The following is a 17,153-nucleotide window of genomic DNA, read 5'->3' on the forward strand; positions in this document are numbered from 1 at the left end:
CAGCCCCGCCGCCCGGACGCGCTTCCCCGGGCTGGGGCCGCTTCCGGGGCAGCGCCGGGGCCGCTCTGCGCCGGCCTCGCTGGTCACGGTCCGCCCGGAGCCGCGGGGGCCGCGCCGAGCGCCGAGGGTGAGGGTGAGGGCCGGCAGCGGGCTCCGGGGGCTCTGCGGGGCACTGGCAGCGCCGCGGGCACAGGCGCTTTGGGGGGCACAGGCGGGACCGTGGAGGGGYGTGTGGGCACCTGCGGGGCCCGTTGTGCGGCAGGAGCCCCATGGGGAAAGGCAAGGAACGTGGGGGTGCCACATGGAGCAGCCCTGTTTGGGGGTTACGGGACCTTGGGAGTCTCCTGGGGAAGCGGAGGCACGGAGAGGCCTCCAGGACTGCGGGCTGGGGACGGTGCCGGGGGTGGCCCGGGGGCCSTGGGCGCTGTGGAGGATCCTGGGCAGATGGGCTGGAGGTGCCAGCCCGCAGCCGGAGCTGTTCCTCTCCTTCGCTTGAGGCCACCACTGCCCCGTGGCGGGGGCAGCTGTCCCGATTGCATCAGTGAGCGCCTGGCCGGGGACACAGCTAACAGTTCCCAGCTGTATAAAATCACCCCCGTGTGATCCCGGGGGTCCCTGGGGTGCTCGGCCTGGCCCTGACCGGCCCCCAGGTCAGTTCAGCCGCAGCTGCAGCCCGAGGAGCCCGGACGGTGACAGCCCCGCTCGTGGGCTCCCCATCCCCGATCCGCGATGCTGGGGCACAGCCGCTGGAGCACATCGCAGCTTCTGGGAGGTGTTCGTGCCCTGCAGTGCTCGTCCCCAAGTGACCCAGTCGCTGCCTCCCTACCTGCTCAGCTCTGTGACAGCTGTCCCCATTTGTATCCTACACTCCTCAAAGCAGTCCTCCCGAGCTATTTGTTTTCGCTTGTATTTTGGTTGAACACGTAATGTATTTCATTATCTGAGGCCCTTTTCTACCGTCATTTGTTTTTCAGAGTTAGCAGACTGTTTTTTTTCCTACGGAGAGGGTGTGTCAGTTAGATAAAGCCACGTGTCCCTGTGGGACTTTAAACTTCCAAGTATGACATTTCTTYTAGTCAGACATAACTTGGTGTACATACTTGCTTAAAAACATAATCTGTTCATGTGGGTATGTGTGGCAACGTTRTGTTTAATTAGTTAAAACACAGACATGATGCTCTTGAACTAATGTCAAAGTGTAAGGGAGTGATTRTTTTATTTGCTTTGCTTTCTATGCATGTTTTTAGTCATGTCTGAGGAAGACAGTGGTGAAAATCTGAAAGAAGAAACCTCTTATGAAGGTGAAAATGAACAGAAGACAGAGAAACTTGGCTGCTCTGAAAGCAGCGAAGGGAAAGAACAGGAGACTGTGCCTGTGACTCGGAAAAGACCTGAACCCAAGCCCCCAAGCCAGCCTGCTGCCACAGAAAAGCCTGCAGCTGAAACYGTCAAGGTATGTTCTGTGCTTACTTGGAATGATCTGATTTCACATTTCATGGCTTTGGGCWTGGGAGAACTCTGAGCATAAGCCCCACTCCATTCTGAAAATTCACATTGCTGTTCTCTGAAATGAAAAAGCTGYACAAAAGGCACATGTCACAGACTGCTTGTGTTCATTTCCTCACTGTAATGCCTGCATCAGTCTTCTGTTTTTCTTCTTTAAAGGTCTCAGATCCTCCTGCAGTTCAGACAGGGTGGGGCTACTGGGGGAGCTGGGGGAAATCTCTTCTGTCAACTGCGTCTGCTACCGTAGCTACTGTAGGTAAGGCTCTTTCTGGTATTTGATAAATATTTTAATCATGGTGTGTGTCTCWAGCTGGTGCTTTAGAACCTGTTCCTAGAGAAGAGGATTTCAGTTATAGCAGCCATTATTGGAAAAATGTCAAGAGAATTGTTCAAGTAATGGGAAAAGCTTGTACCAAAAGATACAGTGAGATTAAGGAGATATGCACAGACAAAATTASTTTCAAGTTTTTAAGGCGTTTGTGTAATTTTCACCTGGTATTTTAAACTGGTGTTCAGCCAGAATTTACAACTTCRTTTAAAAGCTGAGATGAAACCTTGGTTCATTACATTGGTAGGTGAGCTGGATAGAAGGAGGTTTTAGTACTGATTAAACTGTTTAGAGCAGAAGGAATCCAGAATKATAGAATATGCAGCTCTAATCCTGTTTCTGTTCTGATTTCTRTCTTCTCTAGGTCAAGGTATTTCAAATGTCATAGAAAAAGCAGAAACAACTCTTGGGATCCCRAGTCCTAGTGAAATCTCATCAGAGTCTAAAGATTCTACAGGAGGTCAGTTTTGTGCTGCATAAAAGTGACCCTGAAATGTTTTTTACAACATAATCAGCCCCAAAATAGCATCACCTTACTCTGCACCATGCACATTGAGATCAATAATAAAAACATTAAAATAATACTCTATTGCTTGGTTCTGTTAGCTCTGAAAAGTAGGGAGGAAAAGAATCTGAATTGTAGCTTTTGCCACTCTGTGGATGACAGGATCTTTTTTTTTTTTTGGAAGTCAGGAAGTTAATTTTCTGCCTCCTAACACAGGAAGTGAGAATCCTGCTGCCAGCAACGCAGATGCAGCTGATGATGGCAGCTCCTTCCCTATTGCTGGTGCTCTTGAAGTTTTATCAACCATCTCTACTGCAGTCCAAAGCACAGTGAGTGAGTTGGGAAAGCAGGAGAAAATGGGTTTAAGGGAGCTTTGGGGTTCTGGCCTTTCATTCAAAATATTGTAAGAGGAAACTTAATGTTGACATTTGTGGGGTGAAGRGTGAGAAACTCTTTGCCTTCAGACAGCCCTTATCCCTGGGCCTTGGTTCTAACTGGCACCTGATATGAAAKATGTCTTGAATTTTGATAGTTCTGTATTAAATATTGGTATGTAACAAAAAAGTCCTAACGGCGGATTGTGCAGGGCATGCATTTCTGTGCATGTCACCTCTGTACTCTGTGATCTCTGTGACTTTCTTTTGGAGTAGTCAGGTAAATGCAGGGTCAGACTCATTCCTGGAGTATTTCCACTGATTTCCACAGAGCTGTCTAGAGATGAAATCCATTCTCCTCTTCAAAAACCTCTGTGAAACTAGCCMAATTTGCTTGGAAATCAGCTTGCTCCTGTGACCATGAGAAATGCACTTCAAAGGAAGCCATTACCCTTAGAAACWGCTTTTGTGATCTGCTGTCTTGTCAATTTGCCTGTGAATCTGAAAGAGCTGCAGATGGAAAGCTGGCTTCTCTTTCTGCTTTTAAGGCTTGAACAAAAGTTAGCAATCAAAATCCACAGGTCTGGTGTTTTCTCGTTGGAAGGATGAGAACTAAATACTGTCATGTGCTGAAAACCAGCTTGTTCACAAACTAAAAATTTATTTCCCATCAGATTGCTGCAGCTGTCTGGGTGCTGTAATAAGCTGTTGGGTGATAATGTGTTGTGGCTCTTTCCATGTCCTTCTGCTCTCTTTGTGATGATTAGGKTTGAATTTTAGGGTGACAAGGACCAATTTGGCTTTTATGTGAGTGCCCAGTATAAGATTGCTGATAAAACCCTCCCAATTCAATTTCTTCCATTGTGTAATCTTCTGTGAGTTTTATGTGCTGTCTTTATCCATATCTGATTCCTAGGGGAAAAGTGTTATTAGTGGAGGTCTGGATGCCTTGGAATTCATTGGGAAAAAGACAATGGATGTAATAGCTGAGGGAGACCCTGGATTCAAAAAAACAAAGGGCCTAATGAACAGWACCTCCACGTTATCTCAGGTACAGCAGCTCCCTATCAGCACCTCATTGGTTTCTCTCATTTCTTCTCCCTTCTTTTGTGGCCCTGTCGTTAAGAAACCATTTTTGCTATTGAGCCAAAAGCCTTCTCCTCCTGTATTCTCTATCTCCTGGCACTGTCACGAGGCCTCTGCTTTTCTTTTTCAGGTCTTACGAGAGGCAAAGGAGAAAGAAGAGCAGCAGACAGCTACCGAGGTTACCATGGCTACTGAGAAGAAAGCCCATTATGGGTTACTGTTTGATGAGTTTCAGGGTCTTTCGCATCTGGAGGCCTTAGAGATGCTTTCCAKAGAGAGTGAATCAAAGGTAATGGCCTTGAGCATTTTGCTTTCTATTTTGAGTTCAGCTGAGCAGGGGAAAAAAGATTAGAAATATATGTATATACATGTAAAATCAAGTGCTAAGAACTCACTGTAAAATTATTACAGAATTTCACTTTGATCCTTGCATTAGGATCTGGTGTTTACCTTGGGAGCAGTTTGTCCTGTCCTCAGCTCCTAAAGCCATTCCCTTTGCCCTAGTCAGCCTCAATTCCTGCAGGTCTTCAACTTTTCACAGGTTACTCTCCTCACATCCACTGGTTTGCTGCCTTAACCTGTATTTTCCATCCTACTGGATGGATTTATTGATTTTCTCTTTGRCTGTGCTGCCCCTAACCAGGTGAAAGCGGTTCTGAATGCCCTCTCTGGAGAGGAGTTGGACACACTGAAGGAGGAAATGGAGCAACTCAAAGAAGCATTTTCTTTACCTGAATTCTTTGAAGAAGAAGAGGARGAAAARAAGGGTAAGAGACCCCCAGGTTCTGRGAAGAGAAGTTGGTCCTCAGTGCAGAACCAGCCAGCCCYGATCAGTRGCAAAGGGCAKGATGCCAAATTTGAGTTTAGTTGGATGCTTAATCCTAAAGCCATCTGTGACCAGGGGCATGACAGGTAGCAACACCCTTCATCTCTGGAAAGTTGCTGTGCAGTAATTTTGTAGCAGGAATGATTTCTTGCCAGAGCAGGATTGGAGTTKACTCCTGGGCAGTTCATACAACTGACCCTGAGCCAAAAGGCAAATTCAGARAAAGATGGGTTTCCTTGACTAAGGGGGAAAGACTGAATAGAGTTGTCCAACCTGTGGGAAAGCAAAAAGCCTTTTTATTTGTTCTTTAAATCAGAGTTAGCCACACATACAGAAAAATTGAGAGATGCATTCACACACAAGAGCCCTGATTCTTCAGAATTACATGGATTTAAATGTAAATTTCTTGCATTGCTTTTACCTAAATGCTCATCAGGGAGGGCTTACACACCTGCACTTGCTATCATTCCACATTTAATGTATCTTTTATATTTGCACATAATGGATCTCACATCTGCTCTGCTATATATAATAGGAGAACCATAGGCTCTAAGTGATATTTCAGACTCTCCAAGGTGATGTGCAAGTTAGAGTGTTATAAAAGGCTGCCTGTAAAAAAATAGAAGATTAAAAAAATGGAGTTACCTTAGCTACAAAACCAGAATTGAGAAAGCAGGAACTAACCTTCAGGCACTGATGTCTCCACCTTTGCAGAACCTACCTTAGAAATTGTATTTGAAAAGACTGGGTTTGATGCGTTCTTGCCTGAGGTAGTGATTCAAAGAGAAATAAAGGCAACAGTTGACAGACTTGTGCAGAACTAGCTGTGCATTGAAGTGCTGCTTATTCCTGAATCTGTCCTTTATGTGGATTCTTTAACCTTTCCTGTCCTTTAGGAGACGAGGAATTCACAAAAGAAGTAACAGAGTTGTTTTCAGAATTGCACATATCCTCCAAGCCAGACAAAGTGATCTCGGTGAGTTATTTTTCATATTCTAAAAGCTGGAGAGTTTCCTCACAGCAAGGGCTTCTTTTCACCTGGTTTGCTTGTGAAAATACCAAATTCATGAAAACAAGCCATATTTTAGATCTTTTGGCAATGGTAGGCAAAGGAGATGGCATTTTCCTTGTGAACCTTCAGCCATCATGGTGAAATAACCTACAGTCATGAGCTGAAGGCTTCTCTTGGTACAAAGCACCTGGTTTTACTGTGTTCAGGAGTTGGTATGAGGAAGAATTGCCTTTCTTGCCATCATTTCACTACCCTTCAGATCCACCAAGTGGCAGCAGCATTCTGCAGACATGTTTTTAAAGCACCTCTGTTAGTCTGGTGTTGATGGTAAACTCCAGCCCCTGATGCTAGAGAGACAACTGCCCTCAACTAGATCAGTGCAGCCAAACATCTGCAAAATCCTGAAGGCCCTGGGATCATTTGTCCTGGTTCTTTTCAGAAGCTCAGAAGTTGTAACTGCTTCCTTTCTCTAGAGAAATCCAATCCTCCATTGTCTTGTGTGCATGGGTGCTTCATTCCAGTCATTAAATATTGTGGCACTTCTTTCTACAGGTGAGGACCTCTGCTCATGAGTGGGTAGCGCAATTCAACAGCAGTCTTCCTAAAGAAGAAAAAGAAAGTGAAGAAAACCARGAAGTAGGATCCAGAGATGGTGACCAGGATGCTAAGAAATCAGTAGAGGTAACTGAGTAATCAAGGAAAAGAATATCTGTCTGCAGTGTTTATCTGGCTGTTGAGTTAGAGTTGTGACTCACAGAGTTTATCTGTTTCTATTTCTGTATGGATTCTGAGGTGTAAAAGGGCAGAGTAGTGACAGTGTGTTGTGTGATTGACTTGTTTTAAATAATAAAAGCAGCTAGTTTTTGTATGGTATGGGGAATTTTTGTCACTCTTGCAGGATATTCATGCGTTTGCCATAAGAAGCCTGGCAGAACTGACAGCCTGCTCCATTGAAATGTTTCACAAAACTGCAGCTTTGTTTCTCTATGGTCAGAAACAGGAGGTGACAGCCACAGACAGAGCCAAGTCCCTTTCACAGTGAGTGCATCTCTCAGTAAATGGATAGCGTATAATTACTGATTAAACTGCCTAATAATTCTTTGCAATTCCATGCAATGCAGTGCTCTTGAATTCTGCATAGGTGTCCAAATTTGGGAATTTGGCAAATTTGTGAGTTAGTGATGGGTGGCATCACTGTCTTCCTGACAGCAGAGCTCAGCTGTCTCTTTCCAGCCTAAAGACATTTCTTGATAAGAAAGAGRAAACCTTGCTTGAAAGCTTTGCAAAACCTAGAAGAGTATTTGCCTTAAGCTTTTGCTAGTCTGTAGGCAGAGATTTAAAACATGACAAGGCAATTGTATAAAAGTGATTCCTGATTACCTCTTTGTTAATCATTTAGCATGCTTGGTATGTGAGACTGCAGAATTACTGCACAGGAGATACTTGGCATGTATCTGAAATCCAGTACCTTCTAATTCAGAAAATTACACTTGCCAGTAAAAAAAGGCAAGCTAGTACTGTTCCTTCTGCATGGATGTGCCTGTCCTCAGAGTGCTGTTCCACATCTTCTGCYTTAATTATTTATTTCTCCATCTTTCCCCTCTCTGTTTTATTTGGGAAACCTCTGAATCTTCATACAGCTTTCATATGTTCTATATCAATTTTGATTTAATTGAACTTAATAAGGAAACAAAGCATTTATGTTTTAGAAGAATGTTGAAAGAAACTTCATCTTGAGGAGAGTGTTTACTTCATTGTTTTCCCCCTCTTCTTCCACAGACTGACGATCATGCTTTGTAAAGAGCTGTCAGCTTTCTCTAAAGAGTTCACAACRTGCTTAACGACTGCAGGGGTAAGAGTTACACCACAGTTCTCAGGAATGAGATGTGGTTATTTGATTACAGCCTTGGGATCTTTGCCATGAAGTGCTTTTTGTTTTTGCATGTTTACATAACGCAGCTTTTTCCCTGTGAACTGACCTTCCAGGCCAGTGTTCCTCAAATTGTAGCAGCTGAGCTTTTGAGAGGCTCCTGCATTCAGGCTGGTACAGAGTGGGGGTGGGAATTGATGCTCAAGCTACTGAGGGGAAAGAAGCAAATAAGGTTTGTGAGCCTGTTGTGGCTTTTCCAAAGCATTTAGGTGTTACTGAAGATAGCATCATCATCATCTCTGGATTCTCCACTTGTCCCCAGTTCATTTGAAGATGTGATGTGTATTCACACCCAACCTGGGCTGATGCAGGTTGCTTTGTTCTTATTTGCATGCTACAAGGCAGCTAAGCTTGTGGCTTMGCTTTCCTCTAGTTAAGGGAGCAGTGGTGGTTTTAAACTTACTGAGGATTTAGCTTTATCTTGCTTGAAGAAATGTGATCAAATTTTCAATCAGGATAATATATGTCTGATCTCTGCAGGTCAAAGAGAAAGCAGATGTGCTTAATCCCTTAATCACTGGAGTGTTTTTGGAGGTCAGTTATGCTAACRTTAAAACTGTAAGCTAATACTTTAAAAATAGATATGCTGGTTCTTCCCACTGCAGGATCTTTATGCATGCCAAGTTGTCTAACCCATGGTTTAAAATTGTGCTTACTTGTCTAATAACTTGAAAGTTTTGATAAATGTCGTAGATTTGCACAAGAGATGAGTTACTTAGTGAGGAGCAAATGTCAGCTCACAGTTCTGATAGGTCAGGAGATACATACTAAATTCAACAGTCTGAATTTTTACAATTTAAATGTCCAAAGTCAAACCTTTGACAAGTTCAGAAATTAGTCTGCAAGAGTCCCAATGCTTCCTTACTTCTCAGTTTGTTCTCAGGCTTGCAGAGCTCTGAGGTGTGATAGGAAAGGGGGTGTTTCATGTTTGTGGGTTCTTCTTCCTGCTACAGCATGCTATGCTTCACTTAGAAATACACACTTTTCATCTGTTACTGAGAACAGTATCCTGCATTTGGATTGGAACTGATCTTGTTTGGCAGTCTGTAAGCCACCTGCTTTTTTATCCCTAATGGCATAAAGCCCCTCAAAAACTTGATATCAAATTGATTTCTAGAGTGAAGCCTTTAAAATCCAGCAAGCACTAGGCTTCYGTTTTTTCTGTTCCATAATCAATGCTGTCTGAAATGAGTACGTGGTGAGTAAAGCTGATTGGTAGCGTAGTTATTCATGTGTGTATTTTGATTTTTGTTTTCACAGGCTTCAAACAGTGCTTCCTATATCCAAGATGCCTTCCAGCTCTTGCTGCCTGTACTGCAGATCTCTCTTATTGAGGCTAGAACGGAACTATCACAGTAATAAAAATCCTTCTAATTAAGAACTTTTTGACCTTCCCACTTCGTAGTTTCCATGCTGGAGAATGATGTAATGGCTCTTATTAAAGGGAAAAAGATGAACTCTGTTCACTGCTGCTGCAAGAATGGTGATTAAGTGCAGTCTGGCAATGACAGCTCTTACAGCACACTGAGAGATGTGATTAGCATAGTCCAGGCTGGTGGACAACGTGACAGACTTAAAGTGCAGATTGCTTCTCTGTTTCATGGACTGTCTGTACCTTTTCACTGAAATCTCTCTGCTGTATGTGTTAACAAGCTCTTTGTGTTCACAGTCCAGAGAGCTTCTCTGGTGCTGAAGAGAGGAGTAGCAGCTGGCTAGTTAGAGTTAGCTAAAATCATGGTGTGATTTTTAAGTCAGACATAATTGGGTTCCTGATAGCTCTGCATTCGCGTTGAAGTGAATATTGGATAGGAGGTGCATGGAAAGGCAAATATTTATGATTATGAACCTTCTAGACTAGGCAGAATAGAGCAGAGAGGATTCATTACCAAGCTGCTGTTGCTGAAGAGAAGCCCTGAAGATGTCTGTACTGACTCAGGGATGTGGGACAGGGASTCTCACCAGGGGGCTATTTCTCATTCTCTCACGCTGTGCTTGCTTCAGCACAAGCTGGGAAAATGCTGATCTGGCCCTAAGAATGCAGGTACTTGGCTTTATGGTAATAAATGAGAACTGACTAAGAGGGATTGCTCGTGTTTGGGCAATTTAATGAGAGAATTCAGCAGGAGGATTCCCCTTTTTCAGTGCAGCTTGACATGTCAGCCACAGACTGTTCACAGACTCACATACTGCCTGTCTTCTGTGTAAAAACACTATAATGCAATGCACCTTGGAAGGTATATATTAAAGTAGGGAGAGGGGTAGCAATTTGGTTCTGTTAGTAGGAGTCCTAATTTGCCTCAGAAGCTGCTCCACATATGGTATCTGTTTCTCTGTGCTGTGCAAGTTCCCTGCTTTGTTCCTTTATCTTTTGAGCCTGCCCATGGGGAGGCAGCAGCCTCTGTTGGAATCACAAGAGCAGAAATGCACAGCTAAAATGGAATTTCAAGAAGTCCATAATAGCTAACCAGAGGTGACTGTGTGTCACACCTGCCTCTGCACTTGCTCATTGGTAACAATGATGCWCAAATCCCCTTTTGAAAATCCTCTGGGTTTTAGCAGGTCTTGCACATTTCTGCTATACTGAAGGCTTAGAACATTCCTCTGCTCTAGTTGTGCAGTAGAGAAATGTTTTTTGTATTAGAATACCTTTTGGCTAATGCTCTGATTTTATATATATGGARAAAGCCCTGCCTTAGTCATGGTTAGACTGATCAGATCTCTAAAGGCAGAGCTTTTTCTTKCATCTTAAAACTGGACTTGAAAGGAGGGTGTCTGGGATAAAAAAATCTGCACTACAATAAAATCTGTATTTTTTTCTTCTTTTCGTTGATAGCATTATTAAATAAAGGATTTGTTTTGACAACTGTTTCACTTAAAAGCTATCAAGGTAGCCGTAGGCACGAATTAAATGAAAGAACAATGGGTTTTTTCCCAGTCTTGACTGTGTTTTTGGGGCAGAGCTAGGCGCAGCTATGGGGCCAGCTGGGATTTTTCTCATGGCAGGAAAGAGTGCTCTGAACCCAGGCTGGGGAGTGAGAGCTCTCACAGATGAGCTCCCAGTTGCTGTGTCAGTGCAAAAAGGCAGCTTTGCTCCTGCCAAAAAGCCAAAATTTACAGAAATGTCAGAAGAGAAGAAATAAAGGTAATGGGGTTTTATGAAGCAGCAGCAGCTGCTTTTTTGCAGATAAATTCTACTGACCTGCAGTGCTTTAGTGTAGAGTAGTTTAATAATTAAAGGAAATGAGGTGATTTTTTTTTTTAATATGCAGACAGTAATTCTTTCAGTCATGTGCCCACCTGGATTTTGTTACAGCAGCCAAAAATCAAACCTACACCAGCTTCATTTGTGTGCCAGTGCAAGGATTGCAACAGATAGACAACAAAAACAGTTCCACAGTCTCTGAAATCTTTCTGCCCAAAGGATTCATCAGAATTCAGCATCCAGCTGTCTGGAGGTCTTCCTGCTTGGCCTTGCCTTGTCTGTGAACCTAATGAGAGCTGACAGTAATTTGAGCACTTCTGGTAGTGTTTGGGGAGGTGAGAGGTGGCTGAGAATAGATAAGAGTCAGCTAAGATGTTGGCAGTGACTTGGAGGAGAAAAAAAAAGCCTTCCACAATTGTTTTCTTTCCTTGGGAGTGATTCTGTTAGTTGCAGCTSTAAAAGCTGCTTCCTGGCAGCTGCTGTAGAAAGGTTTAAAACATAAAAAAGGCTTGGTCTTCCCAGTGGGCTTCGGGATGTGCTCCCAGGCCTTGCCCWGCTGCCTTCCCAGGGATTTATTTTMCATTATTAAAATGTCCATGTTCAACAGCAGAASCTCTGGCAGGAWGAGCAGTTGTCCTCATTTGGAAGAWGCAGTAGCTATGTGGCCACTGGTGGCCCTGACTAAAGGGACACTTGTCCCAGGTCACCCACAGCACAAATTAGAGGGCCTGACTCAGAGGCAGGAAGGGGGGAGCTCGGGGCAAGGAGGAGGAGGGCTCTGGCATTTCCTTCTCAGGTGTTTACTTTGAATCCAAAATAAACAGTGGTCTGGGATGATGGGACTTGAGCAGAGATGGATGTTATGTGGTCAAAGGCTTTTTGGCACAGAGAGGAAGGACATAAGTGGCCTGTGCTGTGCTAATCCATGTTTTCTGGGAGTCTCCTGTTGAGGGTACCATGCGCTGGTGTTTTGGGTGCTGGCTGACAGGTGCTTTCCTTCCTTCAAGGGCAGCTTTGTGCCCGGTGCAGAGTGAGAGTAGGGACCTAGAAGTGTCCCTGGCTGCCACTCTGCTGTCCTGCTGGGGGTGGCAGCCACCCCTGCGCTAGAAGATGCTGCTGGCTGCAGCCTGGCCTGATGGTCGGGATGGTCCTGGTTCCCTGGATGGCCCTTTGTGTCCCCATTCCCACAGGGCTGTCCCCTGGGCTGCTCTCACTGGAGGATGCTGGAGGCATCAGAGGACTGAGAGCCCAGCTGGGCTGAGCCAGTGAGGTCACCAGTTAAAAATAACCTCGAGTTTGGTATTTGTAGGGAGGATCCTCCTAAGGTGGCAGGAGATGCTCAGAGGTGTGGGTTGGTGCTGGTTCCAACACTGGGCATCTTACCTGGGTCAGATCCAGGGTCTGGCACTGTGCTCTGTGTGCACATCTCACCAAATTCCATGGCTGCACCGACCTGGGGCTGGGCCACACTGGCTCAGACGGGACTGCTGCCATCGTTTATCCCCAGAGTAAGTGCTGGCAGCAGGAGTTCCCTGAGTGATTTGTGTGTGAGCTGAAGGACCTCTGCAAGAGCTCCAGAGCTACTGATTGTAAAATGGGCAGCAGCAGGGACTCTGCCACTGGCTTGGCTGAGCTGCTTCTGGGTTTATCCACCCTGGCCATTAAAACCCATCCCTCATTTCTGATCTAAACCTGGCAAGGAGACTCTTGCTCTGGGTGTGGGGTCAGTTCAGGTGGAAGAGGCCTGGGGCAGACATAGTCAGGTGTTTGGAACAAGTAACTTCTGCAGACCTGTTTACTCCCTGCATAGGTTACCCAGGGTTAGGTTCACTCTGTGGAAAGGGGCTCCACACACACTGCAATTACAGTAAATGAAAATCAAATGACTGTGGGAGCAACTTTGTTGTAGAGATGAAGGCGTGAAATGGGGCAAATCTTACGGGAGAGCTAATTCCTTTTATTAGGTGGGGGAAACGAATTAGTTGGGTACACAGGCCCTTTCTGACACTGTTGTTGCTGTTATTATCCCATACTGGTGCTGTTGGAAATGAGGGCATTGCCTTAGAGGGAAGGCACATTATGCAAGTGTTTAGACGTGCTGGTAACTGCTCTCTGCTGACAGGTATTTACTTAATGATATGTTGGAGTGAAAGCCAGCAGCAAGGACAAGCATCAGAGGGAGCTGGGAGTGCTGAGCTCTGCCTGGTCCAGGCTTTTTTGGGACCTCCTGGAGCTGCCTGACACCTCCCACCCAGAGTAAGCATCCCCCAAAGCCCCTTTTCTGTACTTCCAGCAGGGTCCTGACCTTACCACATTCCCAGACTGAATCCCCAGTGCTCTCCCTGCTCCCAGGGCAGGTCCCCATGGATGTCTGCAGCCTCCAGAGCTGCCCTGACTTGCTTGCAAAAGGTCCTTCTGCTCCTGCCTGTGCTGGAGGCAATGCCTCTTGCGGGTACCAATGGGACTGGTCATGTTTCCGGTGTCATGTGCTGGCCATGACGGATGGCAGAGCCAGTTTTTCTGCTCCAAAAGTGGGACTGGGGAGGAGACCGCAACACTCAAATACCCGGAGCCCTGGGAGCTGCCAGCCAGCCATCRAGGAGATCACTTCTTTTTCAGCTCCAGGTAAGGCCCTTCCTTTTCTCCCTTGTGCCATCCAGAGAATTTACAGACTCACCTCAGTATTTTGCAAGCTGGAAAAGCAGACAGGAGGGCAGGGTGAAGGACAGGGTGCAGCAGCAGCATGTTTGGGACAGCTCATGGTCCGTGTGGCCTTGGGGATGGCAATGGGACTTGAGCCTTGTGGGAAGGACTTCAGTCCCCAGCTGAGCTGGGAGTGGGCTCACTGTTGAGTCTGGAAGGGTAAGGCCATCCCAGCTTCATCTGGAGAGGTATGAACACACAGCTTTGCTCTGTTATCCAGAGATCTGACCCAGCTGCACCTCTGCTGGACTATGGACAATTGCAGCTGGTCAGTGGGGACCGTCAGCTGGGCGCTGGGTTTTGTTGGTTTGTCTGCCTGGGCTTTAGGGAACCGGCTCATCTGGGGCAGGCAAACCTGCCTGCCTGAAATGCGAGGTGGCTGAGGCTCTAAAGGAACAGGCAGAACTGGATCTGCTGCTCTGGGATGGGATGGGATGGGCAAAAGCTGAGCACTGGCAGCCATCAGGAGCCAGCACCCAGGACAGGGGCTGCACAGGGGGCTGGGGGTATCTCCCAGGCAGGAGCTTGGCAGAACCCACCCCAGTTCTTGGAAAACAGCAGGGTTGGTCCCCAGGGACAGAGGAAGCAGTGCAGGGAGGAATTCCCCCCAAAAGAGGTGTTTTTTGGCATGTGTTGGGGCAGCGCCGCCCCTTCCCAGCCCTGGCTGCTGGACTGTGGTCTGGTTGCCCATTTCCTAGTGCAGTGCTTGCTGTCCACCTCCATCCACCTCGTGCCTGCCCGGTCTGCTCAGCCCTGGCTGTGAGGGCACAGGGCARGRGCATCCTCATGGATTTGGGGCTGGRCACACCACGGGAGCTGTGGGGCAGCTTTGGTGAGGACCCGGGGTCAGAGCGTCACCTACCCCTTCTCCTACCCCTTCCCAGGGGATGCCTTTTCTTTTGTTAATGTTTGATTATTTTTAATGATTTTAGATTAAAATGTAATTATTTTCAATTAGTAGTTACACTTCTTAATTACGGAGATGAATTAGATTGCYGTTCATTATTAATTAGATTTTAACTTTGCACTGATTGCATCTTTTATCAGTCACTTCCCACACTCTTTTCCTTCCCATCCAAACTCCCTCTTCCCTGATACCACCCCAAACCCCACTGCTTCCCACTCCCTTGCAGCACCCTGGGGGTTTAAAACCTGCCTGAAAAATACAAATCAATGTTATCGGCTCAGAGACTGCGAATGGCTCCTACAAAAGAGCCAATAATACCAACCAGATGATGTCATTTTGTGGCTAAAAACCATTAAAAGGAAGCATTAATATTCTGCCTCCCTCCATCACTGGCTGGAAGGGAAACTGTTTCCTAATTACCTGCTGCAGCAGGGAAGGATCCTGCTCTTCCCTGCGAGCAGAAGGGACCTGATCCCTCTCCCCTGCTGCCCTGTTTGTGTATGAGAGGGAGGGTTTGGCCTGCCCAGGCTRTTTCATAGCTTTGTTTGGGTCTCCTATTTTTAAAGCAAGCTGTTTCTGTTCCTTTCTTTTCATCTGTCACCTTCCWGGCACCTAATCAATGCTTGGAGTTTTCTTACCCTTGTTCTCATCTTCTCTTCTGCTTGCTGCTGTCTCCATCTCCCTCCCTGCCATCACCTTGTCCCTCAGGGAAGGTCTCCTTTTTGCTGGGGATTCCTGGGAGCCCCCACATCTGCTCTTTGTTGTTTCCTCCTTATTTAATTTGAAATAGTTCTGTAATTTGCACCTGCTTGTGGGGGTTTAATGCATTTTTCTGCTTATTTGACCTGAGATTTCTCTGCCTCCATTACTCTCTGCTTGCTGCTTCCCTGTGCAGAGGGCAGTGGGGGCTGCCTGGGTGGGCATAAGGTCTGGTCTTTTTGGTTTTTGTGCAGTCCACAGATTGTTTGATCTCCTCCCCTGCTGTTTTGGGGGTTAAGAAATGCACAGGACCTCTGTAAAAGCTGAATGATCCAGAGATTCGTTTTCATCCTTTAAAAATTCACCTTCCTCCACCCCCAGCTGCTCCTTCAGGTCCTCTCTGTTCCACAGGTGTGACCGTGTCGTGCCCCAGAGCTCTTTGGCTTCGGTGAAATGTCGACAATCCTGAAATGTGAGTGTTTGGTGTGGGCCCAGGGACACCTGCTGGGTTTGTGCTGGATGCTGCACGCCAGAAATGAACCTTCCTGTGTGCCCTGCTGCAGGGTTTGGACGGGAGGATAAGGAGAAGGACAAGAAAGAGGAGAAGGAAGAAGAGAAGGAAAAGGCTGAGGGAGAAAAAGAGAAGGAGAAGCAGAAGAGGAGGAAGAAGGAAGAGGAAAAGGTAGGGGGATGATGGAGTTTTCTACAGAACCATTTACATCCTGGCTGTAAAGGGCAGCCACGTCTGAGCCATGGCAGCCCTGTTCCTGTGCTAGGTGGAGCTCTGCCCTCCACAGCCGAGAAATCCCACTGTGCCCATGGCTTTTCCACTGAGACAGCTTTGTCCCAACATCCTTCTTAGTTCCCCCTCCTTTTTCTTTCCAAATGGGATGCTGGTGTGGACAGTGATGCTCCTGCACCGCACACATCATGAAATCCTTGCTCTTGTCTCTGGAGGGCTCTGTGGGGTTCACAACAGCACCAGTGGAGCCCAGCCTGGCTCTAGATACCCCCAGGACCAGGAGTGTCTCTGACTTGAATCTCTAGCTCAAACAGCAGAGAGTGCCAGGGTTCCCAGTGATTCTTGTCCCTCTCTCTTCACCCCAGCAGGAACAAGGGGAAGAGGACAGGAGCAGCAGCAGCTCTGACAGCGACCTGGAGGAGGTAACCTCACCCCCAGCTCTGTGGGGCTTGCACCTACAAACCCCTGTGTGGATGCCATCAAATACATGAGACAGGACACCCAGCACTCCCCTCACTGTCCCTTTTCTTTCTGTTCCTGCCCCAGGACCAGGGCATTGCCAAGGATGATGAGAAGGAGGACAAGGATTAGCCTTTCGGTGCTGGAGCTGCAGCACATGCCCTGGCCACGCCGAGGAGGTGGAGGTGTCAACAGCAGCATGTGCTGGAGGGCGACTGGGCCACTCTTAGCCAAATAAAGATGTTGTGGTCTCCAAAGAGAAATGCTGTTTATTCATCCAGTCGCACTGCCTGCCCCGTGCTGACTGTGGAAGGAAACAGTCAAGGAAAGGCAAGAGGTGGGGAGCTGGGASCTGGGCGAGCAGGATTTGTTCAAGACCATGATAGAATCTGGAGACAAATCCGGGAGCTCTGCCTGGCTCTGCACAGTCCACCCGGATTTGGCAAAACCAACATCCTCCCTGTGCCCTGCATGCCTCTTGCTGTGGGATGGAGCAGCGTGAGCAGGGACAGACACCTGTGGCTGTGCCGAGCTGTTAAAACTGATTTCAAATTTRTGAAAAACAAACCAAAAGCAGATATAGGGGAGAAAAACTCCGACAAACCTTTCTGTTTTGGCAGAAACGCGGGGGCCGCGCGTCTGCGGCCCCGGCCCCGGGGGAAGGCATCGGGCGCGGCACCAGGAAAAAAAAATAAGGGGAAAAAAATTAGGAAAAATGATCTGGCACCGCCATCTACCGGGGATGGGACGTCTGGCAGCGGGGCCACGGATTTCATAACCGCTCGGCTGTTTTGTAAGGATCCCGCAGCGCTCCGGGGGCAGAGAGAGCACCGGGGGCAGGAGCGCTCCAGGGAAAGGGAGAAAGAGCAGGGGG

General features: G+C 47.0%; 1 protein-coding gene across 1 annotated transcript; it reads left to right on the forward strand.

Moving 5' to 3' along the window:
* The first annotated feature begins 40 nt into the window (after positions 1-40).
* On the forward strand, positions 41-16,542 carry FAM114A2 (family with sequence similarity 114 member A2). Its single transcript, XM_057380923.1, has 19 exons — positions 41-127; positions 1,248-1,453; positions 1,666-1,762; positions 2,199-2,294; positions 2,556-2,668; positions 3,630-3,764; positions 3,930-4,088; positions 4,443-4,566; positions 5,522-5,601; positions 6,190-6,318; positions 6,536-6,675; positions 7,417-7,489; positions 8,048-8,101; positions 8,828-8,922; positions 13,063-13,394; positions 15,490-15,550; positions 15,642-15,760; positions 16,186-16,242; positions 16,367-16,542. Exons 2-16 carry the CDS (start codon positions 1,250-1,252, stop codon positions 15,528-15,530), a joined length of 1,872 nt encoding a protein of 623 aa, XP_057236906.1. The 5' UTR covers positions 41-127; positions 1,248-1,249; the 3' UTR covers positions 15,531-15,550; positions 15,642-15,760; positions 16,186-16,242; positions 16,367-16,542.
* The last annotated feature ends 611 nt before the right edge of the window (positions 16,543-17,153 follow it).

This window comes from Malurus melanocephalus, unplaced genomic scaffold, assembly GCF_030028575.1.
Source record: "Malurus melanocephalus ecotype Western Australia unplaced genomic scaffold, MMel_1.1 scaffold_482, whole genome shotgun sequence".
Classification (NCBI taxonomy): Eukaryota; Metazoa; Chordata; class Aves; order Passeriformes; family Maluridae; genus Malurus; species Malurus melanocephalus.